This window comes from Pelobates fuscus, chromosome 7 (assembly GCF_036172605.1).
Source record: "Pelobates fuscus isolate aPelFus1 chromosome 7, aPelFus1.pri, whole genome shotgun sequence".
In the NCBI taxonomy this organism is placed as follows: domain Eukaryota; kingdom Metazoa; phylum Chordata; class Amphibia; order Anura; family Pelobatidae; genus Pelobates; species Pelobates fuscus.
In genome coordinates this window covers 33,493,051-33,514,490 of record NC_086323.1, presented here as the reverse complement: position 1 = coordinate 33,514,490, position 21,440 = coordinate 33,493,051, and the positions used below count along the sequence as shown (strand labels likewise).

The 21,440-nt window shown below is 38.8% G+C and overlaps 1 protein-coding gene across 1 annotated transcript in view; it reads right to left on the bottom strand.

Moving 5' to 3' along the window:
* The window catches only part of LRRC7 (leucine rich repeat containing 7), a 345,057-nt gene that overhangs the window by 279,861 nt on the left and 43,756 nt on the right, over nt 1-21,440 (bottom strand). Inside the window, exon 2 of the mRNA XM_063427909.1 lies at nt 1,606-1,706. Within this exon, the coding sequence (XP_063283979.1) occupies nt 1,606-1,705 (100 nt within the window). The 5' untranslated portion in view covers nt 1,706. The remainder of the gene's footprint in view (nt 1-1,605; nt 1,707-21,440) is intronic.

Here is a 21,440-nt window from a genome sequence, read left to right as displayed (position 1 = left end):
CATGTTGGTCTTTATAAATGTTTATGGGACCACACTATGATTTGTTCCTTCTTGGATGATAGAGGTATATGTTCTTACCTGCACTTCCATAATCCATAAAGCACCGCTATTTTAATTTTAAAACATCTGGGCATCTACCTTTTGGGCACGACTGATCTATCACCTCCACTAGGTCCATATTCCTTGAAAAGCTTGGGTACCGATTTAAAAAGGACAGTCTCTGTATGATCGCAAACAAAGAACTCCATAATAAAACATTATTTGAATGACATGGAAATTTATATAGCTTTAAAACAGATGACAACTGTCTTGCTGCTCTTCATCTTACCCTTCATCTTACCCTCCCCTTCATCTTACATTACTCTACGTTGTCTCCTATTATAACTTTTTCCAAGATCGGACAAATGTTTTCCTGTTGGATTTTTTTTGATGAGTTGGTTCTTTTTATTCACCTATTGATCTTTGCCTATTTGTCATCTTTTGTTTTTACAATGCCATGCATCCTAGCCCTCTTGATAAAAACAAATGTCCATGCATTTATGGAAAAAAAATAATAAAAATGGAACAAAGTATTGGTTTCTTGATTCTTATATTAATGTACAACATTTTTATTATTCTATTCCCTCTACTCCTACTTTAATATTATCCTATTTTGTATCATTTCCAATAAAAAATATTCTAGTCCAAAGCAAGTCTAAATTCCCATAGATATTTTTCCGCATATTCCAATAGTTATTGAATTCCATAAATGATGATTGCCGAGGATGCAGCTCTATCTCTGTAAAGTAGTACTTTCACCCGTAAACATTTGGCCATTGATCCTTCAACTTTAAATAGAACGCAATTTGTTGGGTAAACAATAAAAACACAAATGTTGAAATACCTCTTTAAAATGAAAATTACAAAAAAAAGTTAAAAAAATTACAGTTGCCCTGTCTTGGCATTGTGTACATTTTCGTTAAATCAACCCTCTTGACAAAGGAGAGCTGCAAATAGGACCATCTGGTCACATCAGATTTGATGTAGGGAATTAATCCAAGAAATTTAATTTGAATGTGGCTTGAAACAAAGAAAAATCAGTAATACCAATTATGTGCGCAAATAGTTTTTTTTATATATATATATATATATATATATAATAACCCATGAAGTCTATATTAAAGTGTGTTAATTTGCAAAATTATCACTGAGTAAAAAGTAAATAGCCCCAAATAAATAAATAATAAAAATCCATTCAAACTAACACACAAAGAAGCTTTCACACGACACCACATCTCAATGACTGGCACCACTCAGCGAAAAGTCCACGTAAACAGCAGACATATCTAGAAACTAACATGACGATGCAAGCCACAAACACACAACAGTGCAATAAATAACGAAAAAAACTACCGGAAAAATTAAGAGAAATGAAAAGATTGTCAAAAACGTTCTGAATGTTTCCATACATTTATTGCTACAGTAAGACCACATTTTCAACAATTCATTGTCTAGTTAACACATTTACACATTTTAACACAAAAATGCAAACTAAATTCATATATATATAAATTTGTGGAAAACGTATGGGAACATATTTTTTTTACAGTGGTCAGAAGAACTTACACTCTTCCTCAGGTCTTTTCTTCACAGGAGCAATCATTTCATGCACTCCTGAGTTTCCCAGATACGGTGCAGGCTCCTTACACATTCTGACGTTCTCCATTCTAAAAAAAGATGCACATCACCCATCATAAGTGTCTGTCCAACAAACCAATGTGTACGATAAACATGTACTGAAAACTTTATCCAACCAGACTGCCATCTATACCTAAAGAGGTCATCTCTATAATATGCTACAAGTCCTTTAAACAACTTCAAATAGACAACAGAACAATGATATGTTTCTAGTAGGACACAATACAGCAGAACATAATCTTATACTTTAAATTTTAATACAAGCACATTTTATCATACGTGGGAGTCAAAACTAGAGAGGACAGGTGGACGAAACATCCTTTATGTTTGGTGACTCAAAATAAAACGAGATGAACCTAAGACACCAGTAAAGGTTTGTATTAAAATATTAAAATTATAATTAATTTTATAATTTTAATTAATTACTATTTTATAATATTTTAATGTTAAAATTACTGGATAAGATGCCTAAAATTCACTAGATCCCTTGTTTGTGCTTCATTAATCAAGGGTGCCACATAGTTACTTGGATACAAGAGTTAATATAATTCATAATATGGATACTATATGAAATATTAAATCAACGAGGATTTTTGGCATTGGACAAAACACAAAGAATGACTTCAATTCTTGTAGTAAAAAGGGTTTATTATAAGCCATTCCTTCAGGTAGTCACATTTCAAAAGTTAGTTAAAGTTTGCCGGGGATAGGGCTTCTAGTAGCTCATTTCAGCAAATTCCATCATTTATCAGTTAATTCTGCATTCACATAATCTTATTCATGACCTTCAATCCTTTTTAGTCTTCCATTATCGGAGACAGAGAACACAAGAGAAGTCTCCAACATTTTAAATGAGGTAACATCTGTCTCCTAGTTATTAAAATAAAAGAACTCCAAATTAATAGGAATATTTAAAAAATTCAAACACGATTTTGTAATACATTTTGTCCGGTTTCTTATACATAAAGTATAACATATCTATGGTAATATTAAGAGATCAAGATATTCAGCTTGTACAAATGTTAAAAAAAAATGGAGAGGGCATAAAGTACAGTTTTGAGGCCATCTGTGACTTGTAATGTTTTAGCAGTAATTTTTTTTTTTAAACCTTTTACTTCCAAAGCACAGACTTTGACGCTTGATTGGAGAAAATCTCAGCTTCATCTTGGTCACAACTGAAAAAGTGAGTGTCGTTTTCTTTTCTTTGCTTTGCTTGTCTACCCCGATCGGTATAATCAATCTTGCCGTGGCCTAGGGATCATATTTAATGTTTAACTATGGCTTCAGATAGTGTACTCCCCATAGATACAGATATTGAATACCTGCTTGTCTTAATAGCTGTATGTGAAATGTAGCATTATTTATTTTTCATAAATGCATTTATAACTTTGCTTCTGGTTATGTAAAAAGATAGATTTGATTACTTGGAAGTAGATGTCACTATTTTTTTTTTCGGAGCCTACCCATCCCTTCTGGGAACAGATAATCAAGATATCTGCTTTTCAGAGTCTGTAGGATGACTCTGGACTGGTGGATACTGTCTTCTCCTTCTCAAGGCAGCATCGACTATCAAGGCTAATGAAAACCTTTACTATTTGCAAGGTGAACTGCTTCAGGCTCTGTCCCGCTCCCCAACATAATTCCAGTAATTTCGTAAATTATCTGTCCATATCAGTTGACATGCCTTGTGTTATCTTGTCTACACAGATGGATTCTACTACTCAGGTTCTTTTTAAAAAAAAAAAAAAAAAGCAATTCTTCTTAGCAGATGTCCAGACAATCTTCTGCAGTGGATTAGTGTAAATAAATGTAGATTATATCGGTGGACAATATTTGCCTAAATTGCAATATTGTAGATTGATTACAGAGAGTTAAAGCATTAAACACATGGGTTGTTGGCACTCTTCTCATACTGGTGGAATATTCCACTGGTGGAACACTTAAAATGTAGTCCAAGGAATAGTCCTCTGATCTGTCACTTCACGATCTAAGCCATTTACATCAAGCAAAGTAAGATATGAGCTTTCCTGGAATTAGGAAAACACAACACATTGCCTGGAAATATTTTACTCAAAAGTAAGAGTTTGCAAAGTACATACAACTGTGAACATTTGTAAATCTGTGGTCTAGAGACCTCCACAACTTCATTTTATGGGGTAAGGGAAAAAAAGGCACTTTGAGCATGAAGGAGTGATAAAAGTGAGAATTAGGAAAAATAATGTCAGAGATTAATTTAAAAATCGGAGTAGCAGTTATCATGCACCGTTCCCACTCTAATCTTTGCTGGAACATTTTTCCACTGTTGGTGGACTTGTCACAAATTAATACCCCAACGGCTTAGCATCACATCAATTACTGACCAGGCTCTTAGGCAACCTTGGTTACTTCTACATTCCAAAGCTATAGACTTCTTTACTTGAGCAGAAAACAAACTCAGAGCATGCATAACACTAGCAACACGTAGGGCGATTGCTGAAGTTTGGTCGACACTTCATATACCCTCACTAACTGTAATTGCAAGAAAGATACAAGACAGCGTCCATATTCACAGATTCATGACACTCTCAAACAAAATTTGGGACCCTTGGCTGGATAGAGATATATCTTTAGATAGTTAAACATCCTAAAGTTCACCTATTTCTGGTGGCTCCGTAAACCACAGTTTCTTGGCGACGGCTATCCTTACCTCCTCCCATATCCTGCCCTTCACATTACCCTACACCTTTTAAAACCTCTCAGCTGGTTTGGGGTGAGGGTGCGGTCTCCGGTGGACTGGAGGTCACACACTATATATTGAACCCTCCCCTCTCTTTGCTTTACTTTATAACTCCCATTACTAACTATTCTCATTGTACTCTCTCTCTTTCATGCAGAGTTGATCATGGACGTATGATTCAGTTTCTACTCTCAGGCTTGACACAGGAATACCATTGAAGCACTAATCACAGACGACAGGTTCTAACAAAGTATATAGACAACAATATAAATCTGAAACCAACTAGACTAGGCCATCTCCTTCCTTATAGCACACTTGTTTAAATGATGAGTCTACGGCACACCCATCACATTTCATTATCATGCATAAACTTCAACATAACCACTTGCCATGGACTAGGCCATAAAGAAGCATAGGTGGGATAGGTAAAGATCAGTGGTGAACCCAGCTCAACAGATCAAACTTTTATTATGAAGGACACAGTTACATATGTTTATTTTATGTTTTAATTTTTACTCACTGCTTTATTGCATACATAATTCTCAGTTTAGAATTTTTACAATTTGTCTTTACAACTGTCTATCTTGTCTAACCGCGTTCTGCAATAGGTGTCATCCAAATGTACTGTAAAAAACTGTAAAATTGTTTACATTTTAAATTGGAAAAATAAAATCGGAGTAGTCCTCTACCTACTTCACTTCATTAGTTTGCAACTCTTTTTTTTTTTTTCAAAATTGAATTACCATTGAGAGAGTAGACCAGAGACATTAATTTAAAGGAAAATAGCCATCAGTCGTCACCTAATGTTCAATAATTTTACTTCAACTGTACATGCCTTTGAATGAGATTTTATGATATTGTAGGTATACTATATAAACTTGTACTAATTGATGCAATGATGGGTTTGTAAAAAAAAAAAAAAAAAGAAATGAAAGAACAAATTGCGGTAGTCTAGTTTGTTCCTCTGTGTAGAGTCCCACAAGGGGAAACCAACATCAGGAGAGCTCCACTGTATAAGAAATGAGGAAGGGAGGCCCTACCTGTAATCAATCTAAGGATAAAAAGGGATATTTAAACAAAAAGTATAACTTGAAAAAAAGGGAGATCTACTAAACGGTGCCGAGGGGATCAATTGTCTGGAGTACTAGCTAGCATCTAAGTTCCAGTTCCCCTAGTGTCCCACTGACAGGAAGGTAGTGTAAACGAGGTTAGGGAGAGAGATTAGACACAGGGTCCCCAGAGAACAAGGGACCGGGTAATCAGGTCTAAACGCAGATGAAAAGCCTCACACAAAAAAAAATCAAAAAAAAAAATCTCTCAATTCACCCTAAAAGTTACCTCGACACCGTGGTCTAACCACTAGTCTCTACCTGAACCAACTCTCCCTACTAAAGTTATAAATAAATAAATAAACACCTAAAAATCAATAACCATAGTGGTAACAAAAATAAAAAAAAGTGCTACAAGTGCAGAGATTAAAGAAAAAAAAAGTCATCAGGAGCCTGTGAACATGAGCAGCTTGTTGTTCCATTTAAATACCTATTGCTGATGAAACATGGCCATCAGCTGTCCTTTGTGGGACTCTACACATCACCTACTCCTATTACCTACATATTTAGGTGGTTACAGTGGTGCAGCTCATGAGCCCTTGACTTGTATCCGGACTCCTGACCTTCACTCTGTTTACTTTATTTCTCCATTTTGTAGTTTGTGCCTCTCATTCTCTAAAACTGCCTTTGAGAACTTATAATCAACTGCCAAACCTACAGTCTTCAGAGGAAACGGTGGGGATGGGGTCCTACATTGCTATAATACACGGGTATATATCCAATGGCATCTCTGTGTGGGCACTGACTAGAAAGATGACTTCTATGTATAAAAGAGATTCCTTGAAGACCTGTTTTAGAGATGTGGAGGACCTGGACCTACTATTGAAGTCTCCAAAATCTGAATATATATTTATAATGTATTTGTCTAATGCAATAGTTCCCAGTGAAAGCATTTTAAAGTAACACCATCCCACTTATATTTCTTTTGACTGATGACACTCCCGACAGTCATTTGGGCTTCACAGAGGATCCAAGATCAGAGATCTGAGCAATAAATACAGCAGTGTTTCAATTAGCCCCGATTACATGATGTGAATGCTGTAATCCTTCATCACTAAATTACAAGTTGCAAAGAAGCTATGTTGATGATAAATTGCTGAAGCCTCATACCCCTAGACTCCAGGCATTATACTTACCCCATCGAAAGAAGGATACAGAAAAAAGTCTCATAATAAATTTAAAATCTGGGTAGAAAGTTGGCTACTGACCATTGTCAAAGGTCTGAGTAATTGGGCTGAAGCCACAGGATGAGATGCTGGCATGGAGCAGGATTTGATTTAATAACATCTGGGAGGGATTACCTATTGGCATAGGGTATTGAGTTGATATTTGGCATGGAGGACTAAGTTGACTACAAGCATTGAGGAGGATTGGATTTCATGGAGAAGACAAAGAACTACTGCCATTGAAGATAAAGTGGACTAGTTATATGAAGATGTAGTTGGATAGGTCACAAGAGTAGGGAGTTGACCAGTGACATGTGTAGGCAGTGGTTCGGTGACAAGGGAAGGTAATGGACCAGTGAGAGGAAGTTATCAGTAAGTATAGGAACTGAACTACTGGTATCACTATTGAGTGATTAGGCTAGAGACACGGGGAAGTAATGGACAAGCAACAGGGAGAGAAATTATCGTAGGCATTACTATTAATTGATTAGGCTAGTGACGTGGGGAGGTAGTTGACATGTGACATGGGGAAGAAAAGAGCAAGTGGCATGGTGCAGTTATATGCCAGTAACACGGGAGGAGGAAAAGGGTTGCTAATTGCATTCTTAATTCAATGACTCTCAACACAAAAAAGTAATCTGCAGTCACACACAACCTTCCACATAAGTACACCCAGACACTCCACACTGCAGACATGCTTTATTTCAAAAACTAGATTCGGATCACACATAGACTTTTTGATATAAGATAGTGATGACTAACCTCGGCATAACCTAAAGACTCGCTGACCATCATGGAAAATGCAAGTCACAAACATTGGCAGATCATGGATATGTATTAATGCATTCTAAGCGCAACCAGATCGTTTGTTTTACCACCTACTGTTTGCAACACAATTTAAATAATGGAATGTGTTCTTTTAGTGAAACATATCATGAAGTGGAACCAACAGATAATATAACAGATAATATAAATGTATACATAGGTACAGAGATATGGATGAATACATCTAGCTAGACAGACAGACAGGGATATAGATAGATAGATATGGATATAAATAGATAGACAGACAGATAGATAGATAGATAGACAGACAGATAGATAGATAGATATGGATATAAATAGATAGACAGACAGACAGACAGATATATAGATAGATAGATAGATAGATAGATAGACAGACAGATAGATAGATAGACAGACAGACAGATATATAGATAGATAGATAGATAGATAGATAGCTGATAGATAGATAGATAGACAGACAGACAGACAAATAGATAGATAGATAGCTGATAGATACATAGATAGATAGACAGACAGACAGACAGATAGATAGATAGATAGACAGATAGATAGATAGATAGATAGATAGACAGATAGATAGATAGATAGATAGATAGATAGATAGACAGACACTAGATAGATAGATAGATAGATAGATGACTAGACAGATAAATAACATTTTAATTATCTGCATGGATTTTATTATTTTCATGCAGTAAGAAATCAAGTTTCCCCAGGGTCTTCGTGAATGAGTATTTAAGCAGTGCCAATAAAATCATTTACATACCTCTTTGAGCTTTGAGACTCAGGGCCTGGCAAAGTAGCTTTTAAAACGCTTGCCAACATCAGAGACCAGCTGCACTACAGATCACAAAACGGCAAACATGCCCGCAACTGAACTCAAAGTGAAAAAGAAAGGCTTGCAAATGAAGTGAATGTCTGATGCACTTCTTGTTTACGTGTGTTAGAGAGAACAGCATTTATCTTGTATTGTTACTCAAAGCTGTTTTAACAAAATTGCTGTAAAATGCAATGCCGTCTGTTTTTTGTTTGTTTTTTGAGAATGGATAATCTCAAAGCCCAGAGGTATGTCTTTTTAAACAGTTTAAGTTTGGTATAGAGAATTTGAAAGAAAACGCAATTAAACTTTTTTTGGAAGACTTTTTCATTTGCCTCTTTCTCGCTTAATGAATTTACATACAACATACATTTTTGTGACGTTATAAAATAAATATCTAAGATTTGTTAAAGTTGCCAATGTGACTCTATTTCAGCCAACTATGGCCAGCAAGCGGTGGTAAATGCTTCTCCGCACATCTTTAAAAAAAAATCTTAAAGCAGTCACATTTATTCTCTGTTATGTTATTGGTTGAATACTTTTTTTTTAAAAGTAATTTGATTTTGGTTGTAGCCATGTTACAGTGCTGTGGCCCACTCCATCTGTATCCTAGTAATGGTTAATACATGTTTAGGGTTCATAACAATACCCCTTTCTGTCTCATTAGAGATATTGCTTTTTTTTTTTTTAGCTGAAAGCAGCAAGGTAAATCGTTAGTGTTAATGTAGGAATCACCTAAGAGGTTTGTTTTGACTTGGCAGATGAGCTGACACTCTAAAAACCTCTAGTTATTTAAATGTGCAGGGATCATGATGGTGCACAGCAAGCATGTCAAACTCAATGGCTGGCACGGGCCAAGTTTAAGTTTATGTGGGCCGCAAAAAAAAAACCAAAACGTAAAGTTTCATAGGTTTGTTTTGAAAAGTACAGTATAAAAAAAACTGCACCCCCCTCTACTAAACCCCAGTCCCCCCTCTATACTACATCCCAGTACCCCCTCCCCCTCTATACTAATTCTGAGTCGTCCCCCTCTACTCCCTCTACTAAACCCCAGCCCTTGTTTTAAAAAAAAAAAAACAATATTAACCAACAAGCAGACTCCACTCACATTGCCGCTGCCAGTATGCGACTCGAGAGTCCAGCCTCTGGTATACCCGTAATGGCACCGTCCGCACCCTGTGCCAAAGCGGATCCTCCCGCTACTCCTTGTAACCTTGTGAAGGTGGAGCACGTTGACGTCACGTCGGAATGTGATGTGGCATTGCGTGCCTCTGTGCACCTTCAGGTCCTACACTGTCCAGCCCTCTGGGGATCTTCTCCTGGGAGGTCTCCCACCTGCTTCTCACTGCTCCCTCACGCGCACAGTTTAGTGATGTCAGGCCGGAATGACGTCATATTTCGGTACCTGGCATCACTACAAAGGGCACGCACGAGGGAGCAGTGAGGAGCAGGAAGACTGAGCTCCCTCGCTGCCTCCAGCGACCTCTCGCCCCCGGCCAGGTAAATTTTAGCAGAGTAGGCACCTGCAATGTGAGGAGGGCAGGTGTCTACTCTGCCTTACGGTTACTTTTTTTGGTTTTGTTCTAAGCATTCATATAAGGTTTCTCTTGAGAACAGAAAAGTCAGAGTGATTTTGTGAAACAAGTTAGTAAATGTGTTTTTTTTATTAAAAAATGTTCTCTTGTAAGTGTTATGGATTTGTCTATGAATATGTACACCTTGTACTGTGAAGGCAGGGCCGCATCTACATGTCAGGTGCCCATAGGCACAAGAAAACACACATAAACAAGGATAAATAATGTATTAACTGGATACTGCAGGCATAACACCATCAGTAATGATAATCAAAAATTCACATTTGACAACCGCATATGTATATAAGTATGTATGTGCATATTTCTAAATGTAATGTATTGTGTTTGAGTCTGTGAGTATTCGGGCTAACGGAAGCAGGAAGAATCCCCCTGGCTGTTTGATTGACAGCCAGGGGTGTTTCTTTATTTATTTATAAAAGTGACGATTTCTAAAAGAAATTGCCACGTTTATAAACTGTCCTTATTATGGGATACTCCTCACTAGTGATGTCCCGAACTGTTCGCCAGGAACCGTTTGCCGGTGAACATAGCTTGTTCGTGGCGAACGCAGCGGGCGAACATATGCGATGGTCGGTCTGCCCCCTATTCGTCATGGAGGTGGGAGGGTCTGGGAGGGAGGGTCTGCTGCTGATTGGCTGGAATGTGTCTGCTGACTGTGAGGTACAGGGTCAAAGTTTACTCAATGATGACGAACAGGGGGCGGACCGACCATCGCATATGTTCGACCACCGCGTTCGCCACGAACTAGCTATGTTCGTCGGCGAACGGCTCCCGGTGAACAGTTCGGGACATCACTACTCCTCACCAATAAAGCAAGATGAAGTGCTTTGTGGGTTGTGGATTGGTCCTTTAAGAAATTCCATATGCAGACAAAGTGCTCTGCCTACAGACAGAATTAAATACTTCTTAACTCAGATTGATAAGATCGTTTAAGAAGTGCCTTAACCCATCTCTTTAGGAAAGATTATGGTCTCCCAGAGTAACCTCTACCTCGCATACCTGTCCCTTGCTCTCTCCTAAAGGGTAGCACTCTACTCTCTCATCCAGCTCTGCTTCACTCCCACCTTGTTTGATTGCTATTTCCTGTCCTATAGTGTTTTATACCCCACCTCCTATAGACTGCAAGCTCGTTTGAGCAGGGTCCTCTTCAACCTATTGTTCCTGTAAGTTTTCTTGTAATTGTCCTATTTATAGTTAAATCCCCCCTCTCATAATATTGTAAAAGCGCTATGGAATCTGTTGGCGCTATATAAATGACGATAATAATAATTATGATAATAATAATAATATAGTCTACCTACAGATGGACGTACATTTACTGTAAGTAAATATTTTCCCAGATTATAAATATAGCCTAATTTCTGCCTATGTGTATATAAAATGACAGAGTTTGAGTGTGCGCATCGTATACATACAGACAAGTATAATTGTTTTTATTTTATTTATTTATTATTGCCATTTATATAGCGCCAACAGATTCCGTAGCGCTTTACATTATGAGAGGGGGATTTAACTATAAATAGGACAATTACAAATAAACTTACAGGAACAATAGGTTGAAGAGGACCCTGCTCGATCGAGCTTACATTCTATAGGAGGTGGGGTGTAAAACACATTAGGACAGGAATTTACAATCAAATAAGGTGGGCTGCCCTTTAGGAGAGGGCAAGAGACAGGTATGTGAGGTAAGGGTTAGTCTTGGAGGCCATAAGCTTTCCTAAAGAGATGGGTTTTAAGGCACTTCTTAAAAGATGCAAGACTAGGGGAGAGTCTGATGGCGGTAGGCAGGCTATTCCATAGGAAGGGAGCCGCCCGCGAGAAGTCCTGCAAGCGCGAGTTGGCCATACGAGTGCGGACAACGGACAGGAGGTGGTCACGGGCAGAACGGAGAGACCGAGAAGGGACATACCTATGGATCTGTGAGGAGATATAAGAGGGGCTAGAGTTGTTCAGTGCTTTATAGGTGTGAGTTAGTACCTTGAATTGACTCCTATAGCATACAGGAAGCCAATGTAAGGACTGGCAGAGGGGTGAGGTGTGAGAGAAACGACTAGAGAGGAAAATCAATCTAGCAGCAGCATTCATTACGGACTGTAAGGGTGCAGTACGGCTATTGGGGAGACCAATCAGGAGAGGGTTACAATAATCCATGCGGGAAATTACTAGAGCATGGACAAGCTCCTTGGTAGTATCTGGTGCAAGAAAGGGGCGGATGCGGGCTATGTTTTTAAGATGGAATCTACAGGATTTGGCAACATGCTGGATGTGAGGCTCAAAGGTGAGACCAGAGTCAAGTATGACGCCAAGACAGCGCGCTTGCAAGGATGGACTGATGTTGGTACCACAAACTTGGAGGGAGAGCGAAAGAGGAGGATCAGTATTAGGAGGAGGAAAGACAAGGAGCTCAGTTTTTGAGAGATTGAGTTTCAGAAAGCGGGAGGACATCCAGTCAGAGATGGAAGAAAGGCAAGCAGTGACACGTTGCAGGACGGCAGGGGAGAGGTTTGGGGAGGAGAGATATAGCTGGGTGTCATCAGCGTACAGGTGGTAGTGAAATCCAAAAGAGGTAATACGTTTGCCAAGAGAGGCAGTATAAAGAGAAAATAGAAGGGGACCAAGGACGGAGCCTTGGGGAACTCCAACTGAGACAGGGCAAGGGGAGGAGGTATCATTAGAAAAGGAGACACTGAATGAGCGTTGGGAGAGATAAGAGGAAAACCACGAGAGGACAGAGTCACAGAGACCAAGCGATTGAAGAGTTTGAAGAAGGAGAGCATGATCAACGGTGTCAAAGGCCGCTGAGAGGTCAAGAAGAATTAGTATGGAGTAGTGGCCTTTGGATTTAGCTGCGATTAGGTCGTTAGTAACTTTGATAAGGGCAGTCTCTGTAGAGTGGAGAGGGCGGAAGCCAGATTGAAGAGGGTCAAGGAGAGAGTTGGAATTGAGGAAATGAGACACACGGGTAAAGACAAGTCTTTCCAGAAGCTTTGAGGAAAAAGGGAGCAGGGATATGGGACGGTAGTTAGAGGGGGTGGATGGGTCGAGGGATGGTTTTTTTAGTATAGGTACTACAGTGGCATGTTTAAGGTCAGCAGGGACGATGCCAGAGGAGAGCGAGCAGTTGAAGATGTGTGTTAGAGAAGGCACGAGACAAGTGGAGAGAGATCTAATAAGGTGAGATGGGACAGGATCGAGCGGGCAAGTGGTGGGGCGAGAGGAGCAAAGAAGAGCAGCCACCTCTTGGTCAGTAGCTGGGGAGAATGTCTGAAGGGTAGGAAAGGCATGATCTATGTGTGATTGAGAAACAGAAAGGCAAGGAGGGGAGAATTCTTTCCTTAGCTGTTCAATCTTGTCAGTGAAGTAACATGCGAAGTTATCAGCAGTAAGGTTAGTTTTGGGGGTGGCCACAGCAGGGCGAAGAAGAGAATTAAAGGTGTGAAAGAGACGCCTGGGGTTGCGGGAACATGAACTAATGAGAGTGGAAAAATAGGACTGTTTGGCAAGGGCAAGGGCTGCACTGTATGAACACAATATGAATCTATAATGGAGAAAGTCTGATTGTGTACGAGACTTCCTCCAGGAGCGTTCAGCACAACGGGAGCATCTTTGCAGGTAGCGCGTTGATTTAGTATGCCATGGTTGGGGGCGGGTCCTCCTCGAGGTGCTTGTTTGGAGTGGCGCTGCAGTGTTCAAGGCAGATGTAAGAGTAGAGTTATATATGGAGATGGCCTGTGAAGGACAGGAGAGGGAAGGGATGGACAGCAGTTGTGAATCAATGTCAGCTGACAACTGTTGGAGATCAAGAGAATTAAGGTCCCTCCTGAGTTGAGGGGGGTTAGGCTGAGGTTTTTGGGTGAGGGGGTATGTGAGAGCAAATGATAAGAGGTGGTGATCAGAGAGTGGATATGGAGTGTTGCAGATATTAGATACTGTACATGCATAAGTGAAGATTAGGTCAAGGGTATTGCCAGCTACATGGGTGGGAGAATGTGCCCACTGCGATAGCCCGAGGGAGGAAGTCATGGAAAGTAGTTTGGTGGCTGCAGAGGTCAAAGGTGGGTTTATAGGAATATTGAAGTCCCCGAGAATTAGGGATGGAATGTTAGAAGAGAGGAAATAGGGTAGCCAGGCAGCAAAGTGGTCAAGGAAGAGAAGAGGGGAACCAGGGGGGCGGTAAATAACAGCAATGTTAGCAGAGAAGGGTTTGAAAAGGCGAATTGAGTGTATTTCAAATGATGGGAAAGAGAGAGAAGGGGGGGTGGGAAGAGGTTTAAAAGAGCAGTGAGGGGAGAGGAGAAACCCAACACCACCACCTTTACATTCAGAGTTTCTTGGGTTGTGGGTAAGTTGGAGACCACCGAAGGACAAAGATGCAGGGGTGGCAGTGTCAGAGGGGGAGAGCCAGGTTTCTGTTATGGCTAGTAAATCTATAGAACGAGAGATGAAGAAGTCATGGACAGCAGTGGATTTAGTTATATTGCAAACAGAGCGTGCGTTCCAGAGGGCAGTATTGAAGGAGGATTTAGAGGAACATGAGATGGGTATGAGATTAGTGTGGATCCTTGGGTTAGTATGTCCTGAGTTTGTTGCGAGGGGGCCGGGGTTAGGAGAGACATCACCAGCAGCTAGGAGCAGAAGGATAGAAAGGAAGTGAAGGTGGGAGTAGGATTTGAAAGTTTTGTAGGAGGGTATGTATGTAGAGGATTTGGGAGGAGTTGGTGGAGATAGGCTGGAAAGGTATGTGTAGAGTGCATGGGATGAATAGAGAGGGGAGGGGAGTAAGGTGGAAGTAATAATTATGGTGTTGCTAGGGACAGGTGAGTGAAAGGATAGGGATATTTTAGTGATGAGAGAAGTTAGTGTTAAAGTGAAAAATAGAAGGGAGAACATTAGAAAAAGTGTATTATATAGATATGTAGATCATATATACAAACACACAAATATCAATGAGTGATTAAACCAATGTAAGGATGCAGTGTGTTAAATATATTCAGGTGAGGAGAGGTTTAGTGATTTGATTGGTGTGTTAAGGAAACCAGCTGATGTGCACTATCTATAAGTAAGTTGTCGACCATGGGGTGGGATGGTGTGGGGAATCTTCCAGAGATGATACCTCTGCTCTGAAGATTCAGCAGGACTTGGTTGCTTGGGAGTGCTGGGTGTTAATGCGGTTTTAAGGGGCCCAGTCTGAAATATAAGGTCTGAGGTTAGAAAAAAAAAGAAATAAAACACACTATTATGGGTGGGGAGACATGGGGCTATTGAGGTAATTAGAGATGAAAAACTAAAAGAGATAACATTTGGGATAAAAAGATAGGAAGGATCAGATAGGTGAAAGTCATAAACCATGAACATAAATTTACAAGATTATCAGTGAGTAGTAACACTAGGTAAACAAACAATTAACAAAAAGTCTTAAAGAATGAACATAAAATGACATGATCACAGCAGCTTTAAGCAAAACAAGAACAGAAGATCGGGATGGGAGATATAGGTATCAATTAAGTAGTGATAGTATAGGGAGGGAGATGGAATAGAACACAATTTTAAAATAAGAGTTTAAAGGAAACAGGAATACAGGTATTCTTGAGTAGATCTTCCAGAGATGATACCTCTGCTCTGAAGATTCAGCAGGACTTGGTTGCTTGGGAGTGCTGGGTGTTAATGCGGTTTTAAGGGGCCCAGTCTCTGCTCTGAAGATTCAGCAGGACTTGGTTGCTTGGGAGTGCTGGGTGTTAATGCTGTTTTAAGGGGCCCAGTCTCTGCTCTGAAGATTCAGCAGGACTTGGTTGCTTGGGAGTGCTGGGTGTTAATGCTGTTTTAAGGGGCCCAGTCTGAAATATAAGGTCTCTGCTCTGAAGATTCAGCAGGACTTGGTTGCTTGGGAGTGCTGGGTGTTAATGCTGTTTTAAGGGGCCCAGTCTCTGCTCTGAAGATTCAGCAGGACTTGGTTGCTTGGGAGTGCTGGGTGTTAATGCTGTTTTAAGGGGCCCAGTTTTAAGTATATAGTACGCACCATATGATGAATGACTAATAATTCCACTTTTTTTTCAAACACTGATAAGGAAGGCAAACAATAGTTTTGTGACGTTTTATTTTGTTTACCAGTGGACACATTTACCCAGCTCTACGTCTAACTCAATTTGTGTGTTTATCAAAGTAGCTGGCGAGTTCTATTGCTTAGTGTGGTGAACAAATTACTTTCACTAATAGTCATTGACCCTTACAGTGGAGTTTTTTCCACTAGCTAGCAATTCTTGAACTGTATACTCAGTAGAATCAGGTGAGGCAGGTTACTGTGAATGTGACTTACCTTGTGATTGAATTAGCTTGCGATTGTTGTTGAGAATGAATTACAAGAATAGTATGCCGAATTCTAGTTAAAACCTCTGACATATCTTCACCAAAGAGTCTCCACAACGCGTGAATGAAGTCTAATGAGTTGGGTAGTTATTTTAATGCCTGATCGATGATTGTATAGATTGATAAAAACCTTTTTGGAGAGAAATTTTCTTGATTTTACGCTCTGTCGGGAGTAGACATACACGAATGCCTCTGCCTTTACGAAATGGTACATGGAATATGCACAGGTGCGCACTGTGTATGGATAAATATGGTCTACCAGACAAAAACTACTAAAACTCAAATATTTAGGAAGGATGAATAAAATAACAAAACAAATTTATGATGTAGCAACATAATTGAAAAATGTGGGGCCCATGGATAGTAAATTATAGCAAAATTATAGATAAATAAAATATGGATAGTAAATTATAGCAAAATAAAATATGGATAGTAAATTATGGCAAAGCAAAACTTGAAACTCATCCCTTTCATTTGAAATAATTATTAATACTCTTTTTTTTTTAGATATATTTTCCCTCTTGTCTTCTTAGCCAATTAATTACACAACAGCATTTGAAACTCCTCATTGGGCCATTAATCAAGTTACAGTGCAGGTAGAAACAATTTATATACTGGTAGTGCAATCAGAAAAAAACAACAACAATAATAAGAGTAAAATAATGCCCACGGTTAATGCAACAGTAATGTTATAATGCAGACACTACTAGAAAAAGAATAATTTCACGCTAACAGAATTGTAGGATGTTTACTATATGATAAACAACAAACATAACTTTTAGAGCAGAAAACATCATTATACATAGGACAAAAGTTTGTCTTTTTAATAATGTATTTAAAAAAAATGTAAATTGTAATGTAAAATGTAAATTAAAAATATAAAATAAAAATAAGTATTTGTGAAGTGTGGCAGTGTGTAAATGTGAAGTGTATGTGTGTAACATGGCAGTGTGTATGTTAATGTGGGAGTGTCTTTGTGTAGTGTTGCAGTGTGTGTGTGTGTGTGCGTGTGTGTGTGCGGTGTACTTGTGTGTGTCAGGAGTGTATCTGACTCTTTAAAAAAATGTGCCAGTGTGTGTCAATGTAGGGTTGTATCTGCACAACATGGTAGTGTGCGTCTGAATGTGGGGTTGTATTTGAACGATGTATTTGATGTAATAGATTGGGCACCTGAAATTATGAAAGCATGCACACAAGATAACTATTTTGTGGGCACACCGTACGATCTCAAGGGCTTGATCTACTAAATTGTGCAAGCAAGATGTATACCGTGCCCATAATTTGTAAAATATATACTTTTTCAAGTCACTCCCAGAGCTCTTTATCTCTCTATCTCTCAATAAATATTTTATCCACTCTCCTTCGGTTAATTATTTCACCCAGCCTCATCTATCTGTCTCTCTAAGATAAGTATTTTTCCTGCCTCATATTCCCCAACCTCATATGCCGCGCCAAGACGCACATCTCTCAACCAGCCACGTATGGGTACCATAAGTCTCTGCTCTATACCCTAGAACATAATTCTGAAATGCAAGAAAGTGTTTTAGTGATTGCAACTCTCATGATGCTTTGCCAGCCTAGTCATTATAGAATTTAACGTTCTGAAATTGCTGGAGGGCTACCTTGCTTAATATGTAACAGGCATGAGGAAGGGAATTTTAAGGATTGTTGTAAAATGAAACAATTAGTCAGATTTAGAGCAGGTGAATACATTTTAGCACTTTAAACTTAACTCTTATAAAAATGTTTTTTTCCCAGCAACTTATATTTATACGCATGCTCAGAGGAAGTGTAGGCATTACACTACAAATTATTAATTTTTTTACTTACGCAAATTGAGATTTCTATGTTTTTTTAATAAGTTGTTTTACATTTGTGTAGAGAAATTTCTTTACAGTGAAAGAGGTTAGATAAATTACCCGAAGAATTCAATTTTACCAGAGGTTAGCAGAATAAATGTGTTACTTAGTGAATCAATATAATATTTATCTTACTTTATTTATATATGTAATACGAACATGCATTCAATTATACCAAATGTTTTGAAGTTGGCCCTGTTCATGCAGTGACAGTAATTAGTTAAACTTTCTGATTATCATGTAGAAAGTTTTATATTAAAGATTCATTTTTGTAATTAACACGCTCATTTAAAATGTAAATGTCAAGAAGTTGAGTTCAGCCCAGTACATCGGGAAAGATACCAGTAAATCATTTTCGAGTACACAAAACCCACGCTAGCTTTAACCCGTGTCATTGCCTTTAAAAAACGAGGAAATGTTTGTGTCTATCACAAAAATGATGGTCTCTATTATAATATATTTTTCAAAGAAACAGGACAATCACTTTTAAAGCCAAAAACGTCAATATATTAACATGAAGTGTTGTTTACCAGACACATTTAATGCGAGTTTTAGGACTGGTTCCAGGAGTTTTATACAATGCTGTAAACATCCTACAAGAAGATTTAGCCATTTCAATTAGTGCCCTATTAAATCTATCACTGTAGGTTTTTGTTGAAGCACCTGCAATCGCTTAACGTAGTGAGTAATTTAAGGGTTTAGCTCAGCGCATTATGATTCATCACACACAATATATAAATACAATTTACTGTTAAAATAAGTGTGTCTGACACACAACTATTTGGAGATTTCAAATGAAATGGGAAGCAGTGACCTGTAAAGGCAAGGACCATTAGTTTAATAGTGACACTAAGAAGGAAAGCATCGAGAATGTAATTTTTCGTTAGAACAATGATTTATTACTCTCTAGAAATTTGTTTTAGACCGAACTACAATTCAGCCGAATTTGAGCCGATCGGGTGTTTACATTTTTAATAATTACCATACAATCGCACAATGACATTGTGTCTTTCATGTGGACTTGACCATCAATATAAGTACAATTTTTAGCTTCGTAATTGCAATCCTTATTGTTAAAAAAATAACACATATATACTAAATACATTCAATATAATGTAACATACATCAATGTATCCCATTATACATTGTGTACATTATTAATGTATTATATTACACATTAATGTACTCACTGTTTTTTTTGGTGGCCGGCGGGGCCATACTAGAGTAAGGGTTACTCTAACCAAATACAGTGTTTTATTAAGACACTGTTTTTTGGTCTGAAAAAAAGCTGTAAACCCTGATTTTAGGGTTCTATCCCGCCATCATGATTTAGTTTACTGGTATCCTTGTCATAGGGCACCAGGCAGCGAAAGTGCATCATTGGAAGCGGGGGGCACTAAGACTATGCGGGGAGCTCTTTATCAGCGCTCTCTGTATTATCTTGTAGGCTGGGGAAGGCTGTCTGTCAGCCAGGCGTGCTTTAAACCAGGTTGACAAGTCTCTTCAGAGGACAGGCACGCCCACATACCAGATGGGCCTGCCCATTATGGGTGTCACCAGTGACACAAGTTGTCACTTTCAAAGTCGCCTTGAAGTCATGGCCACCTTTCCCAATGTTATACCTCCCAACGTTTCAAGGTATATGATAGGGTTAGATTCATACTGATCTAGGATATGTTGGCCTGGCACCTCTTTCACTATAACTAGTCACATGGTTTGACATCTTACCTGGGTCGCAGGATACTCTTGAGAGTTTGAAGAGTATTTAGAGTCAAAAATTTGCTAGGAGCTAGGAGCGTCCATTAGCTTTCCTGAGTTAAGCCCCACGGTGCATGGTCACCTCACTAGCTGCCAATTTCAGCACACATGTGCCCTTTATTAAGGCATGCATATGACAAACTTATTTTTCAGTTTTTTTTGTTTTTTTTTATAAGCAGGCATAGGTTTATTCATGGGGTATAAATGGTGCATACCTGCCCTGCTGAGTGAATTCTCCATGCTACCTGCTGACATCCTGGGGAAGAGTTAGGTCAATGAGTCATTTTGTGACACTCATTAATCAATACGCTTGAGATAAAATAAACAGCATCACACTAATTAGTTACATTACAACTCCATGCAACTGAGAAAGCTTAAATTGATTGTGGCATTTGAGATAGGAATTACTAACAGGGTCACAGGGGGAACCTTTCTCCAAGAAGGTTAACCTTGCTACATATGGGAAGGAACAGAATTAAACTCCATTGTTCTTCTTAAAGTGATTTAATCAACTTTACAGGATTAAGATAATCTAAACTTAAATTACTTTGTAAAAGTACTGCTCTATGAGCTCCATCAGACAAGTCAACTTTTAATATATAAAAAAGAGATGAGTTTGGAATCCTTAGGAATGGGAGCATAATTTAAGCAATGTTTTAGTAGAGAGAAAGTCTTTTGGGCTTGCTCTGTCCGTTTGAAATGTACAGTTTTCCTGGTGAGGGAGGTGAGAGATTTTTGTTTAGCCCCAAGAAACATTGCAATGCTTTTTAAGCTTGGGGAGAAGGCCAATAGATGCATTGGATCGTTAATTGAGCCATCTAGATGCTGGTGGGAGTGATAAGGAAATGGTATCAGAGGAAGGAAATTGTATCAGTTTCAAATATGCCAATCTACGATCTAGCAGAAAATCATGGGTTTTCAAACTAAAGATGACATGTTTGCAATGTTCGTGGATGATAGTATAATAGGATACAATCAAGGTTAGTGACGATATCACGCAAATCATTTAAAATGTATTTTATGAAGTAATGGAATGTGATTTGGTTGTTACCAATTCCATATCTGGCTCTGAAGGCAGTTTTCCATTTTGCATTCTGTTCTAATTCCTATTAAATTATAAACTCTTCTCAGGCCTGGCTTGGTGAACTTGGTGGTAGTTCTCAGACAACTGTATTAACTTGTGGACTAATAGTAAATGATAACAGTTCTTGTTAAGCTATTTGTAGTCGATTATAGGACATATATTTACAAAAAATAAAAATAAATTCAGCTCCTTGAAGTCAACCCTTATATTAAATTCTCATCTATAGGCTTTGAGGGTTTTTAATTTGGGCTTAGACATAGCAAAGAAATCTCCAAATGGAATATAAGACAGACATGGCAGAAGATCAATAGGACAATCATAGGTCCTATGTGTACAGAGGACTATAGTCCTCTTTTTGCTGAAGACATCTTGATAGCATTTAGGGATATTAGTCACTAACATAGGCGTGCGCACGGGGTGCGCCGGGTGTGCCTGGGCACACCCTAACTCCGTGGCACGCCTATGGAGTGAGACCGGCTCTGCTCTCAG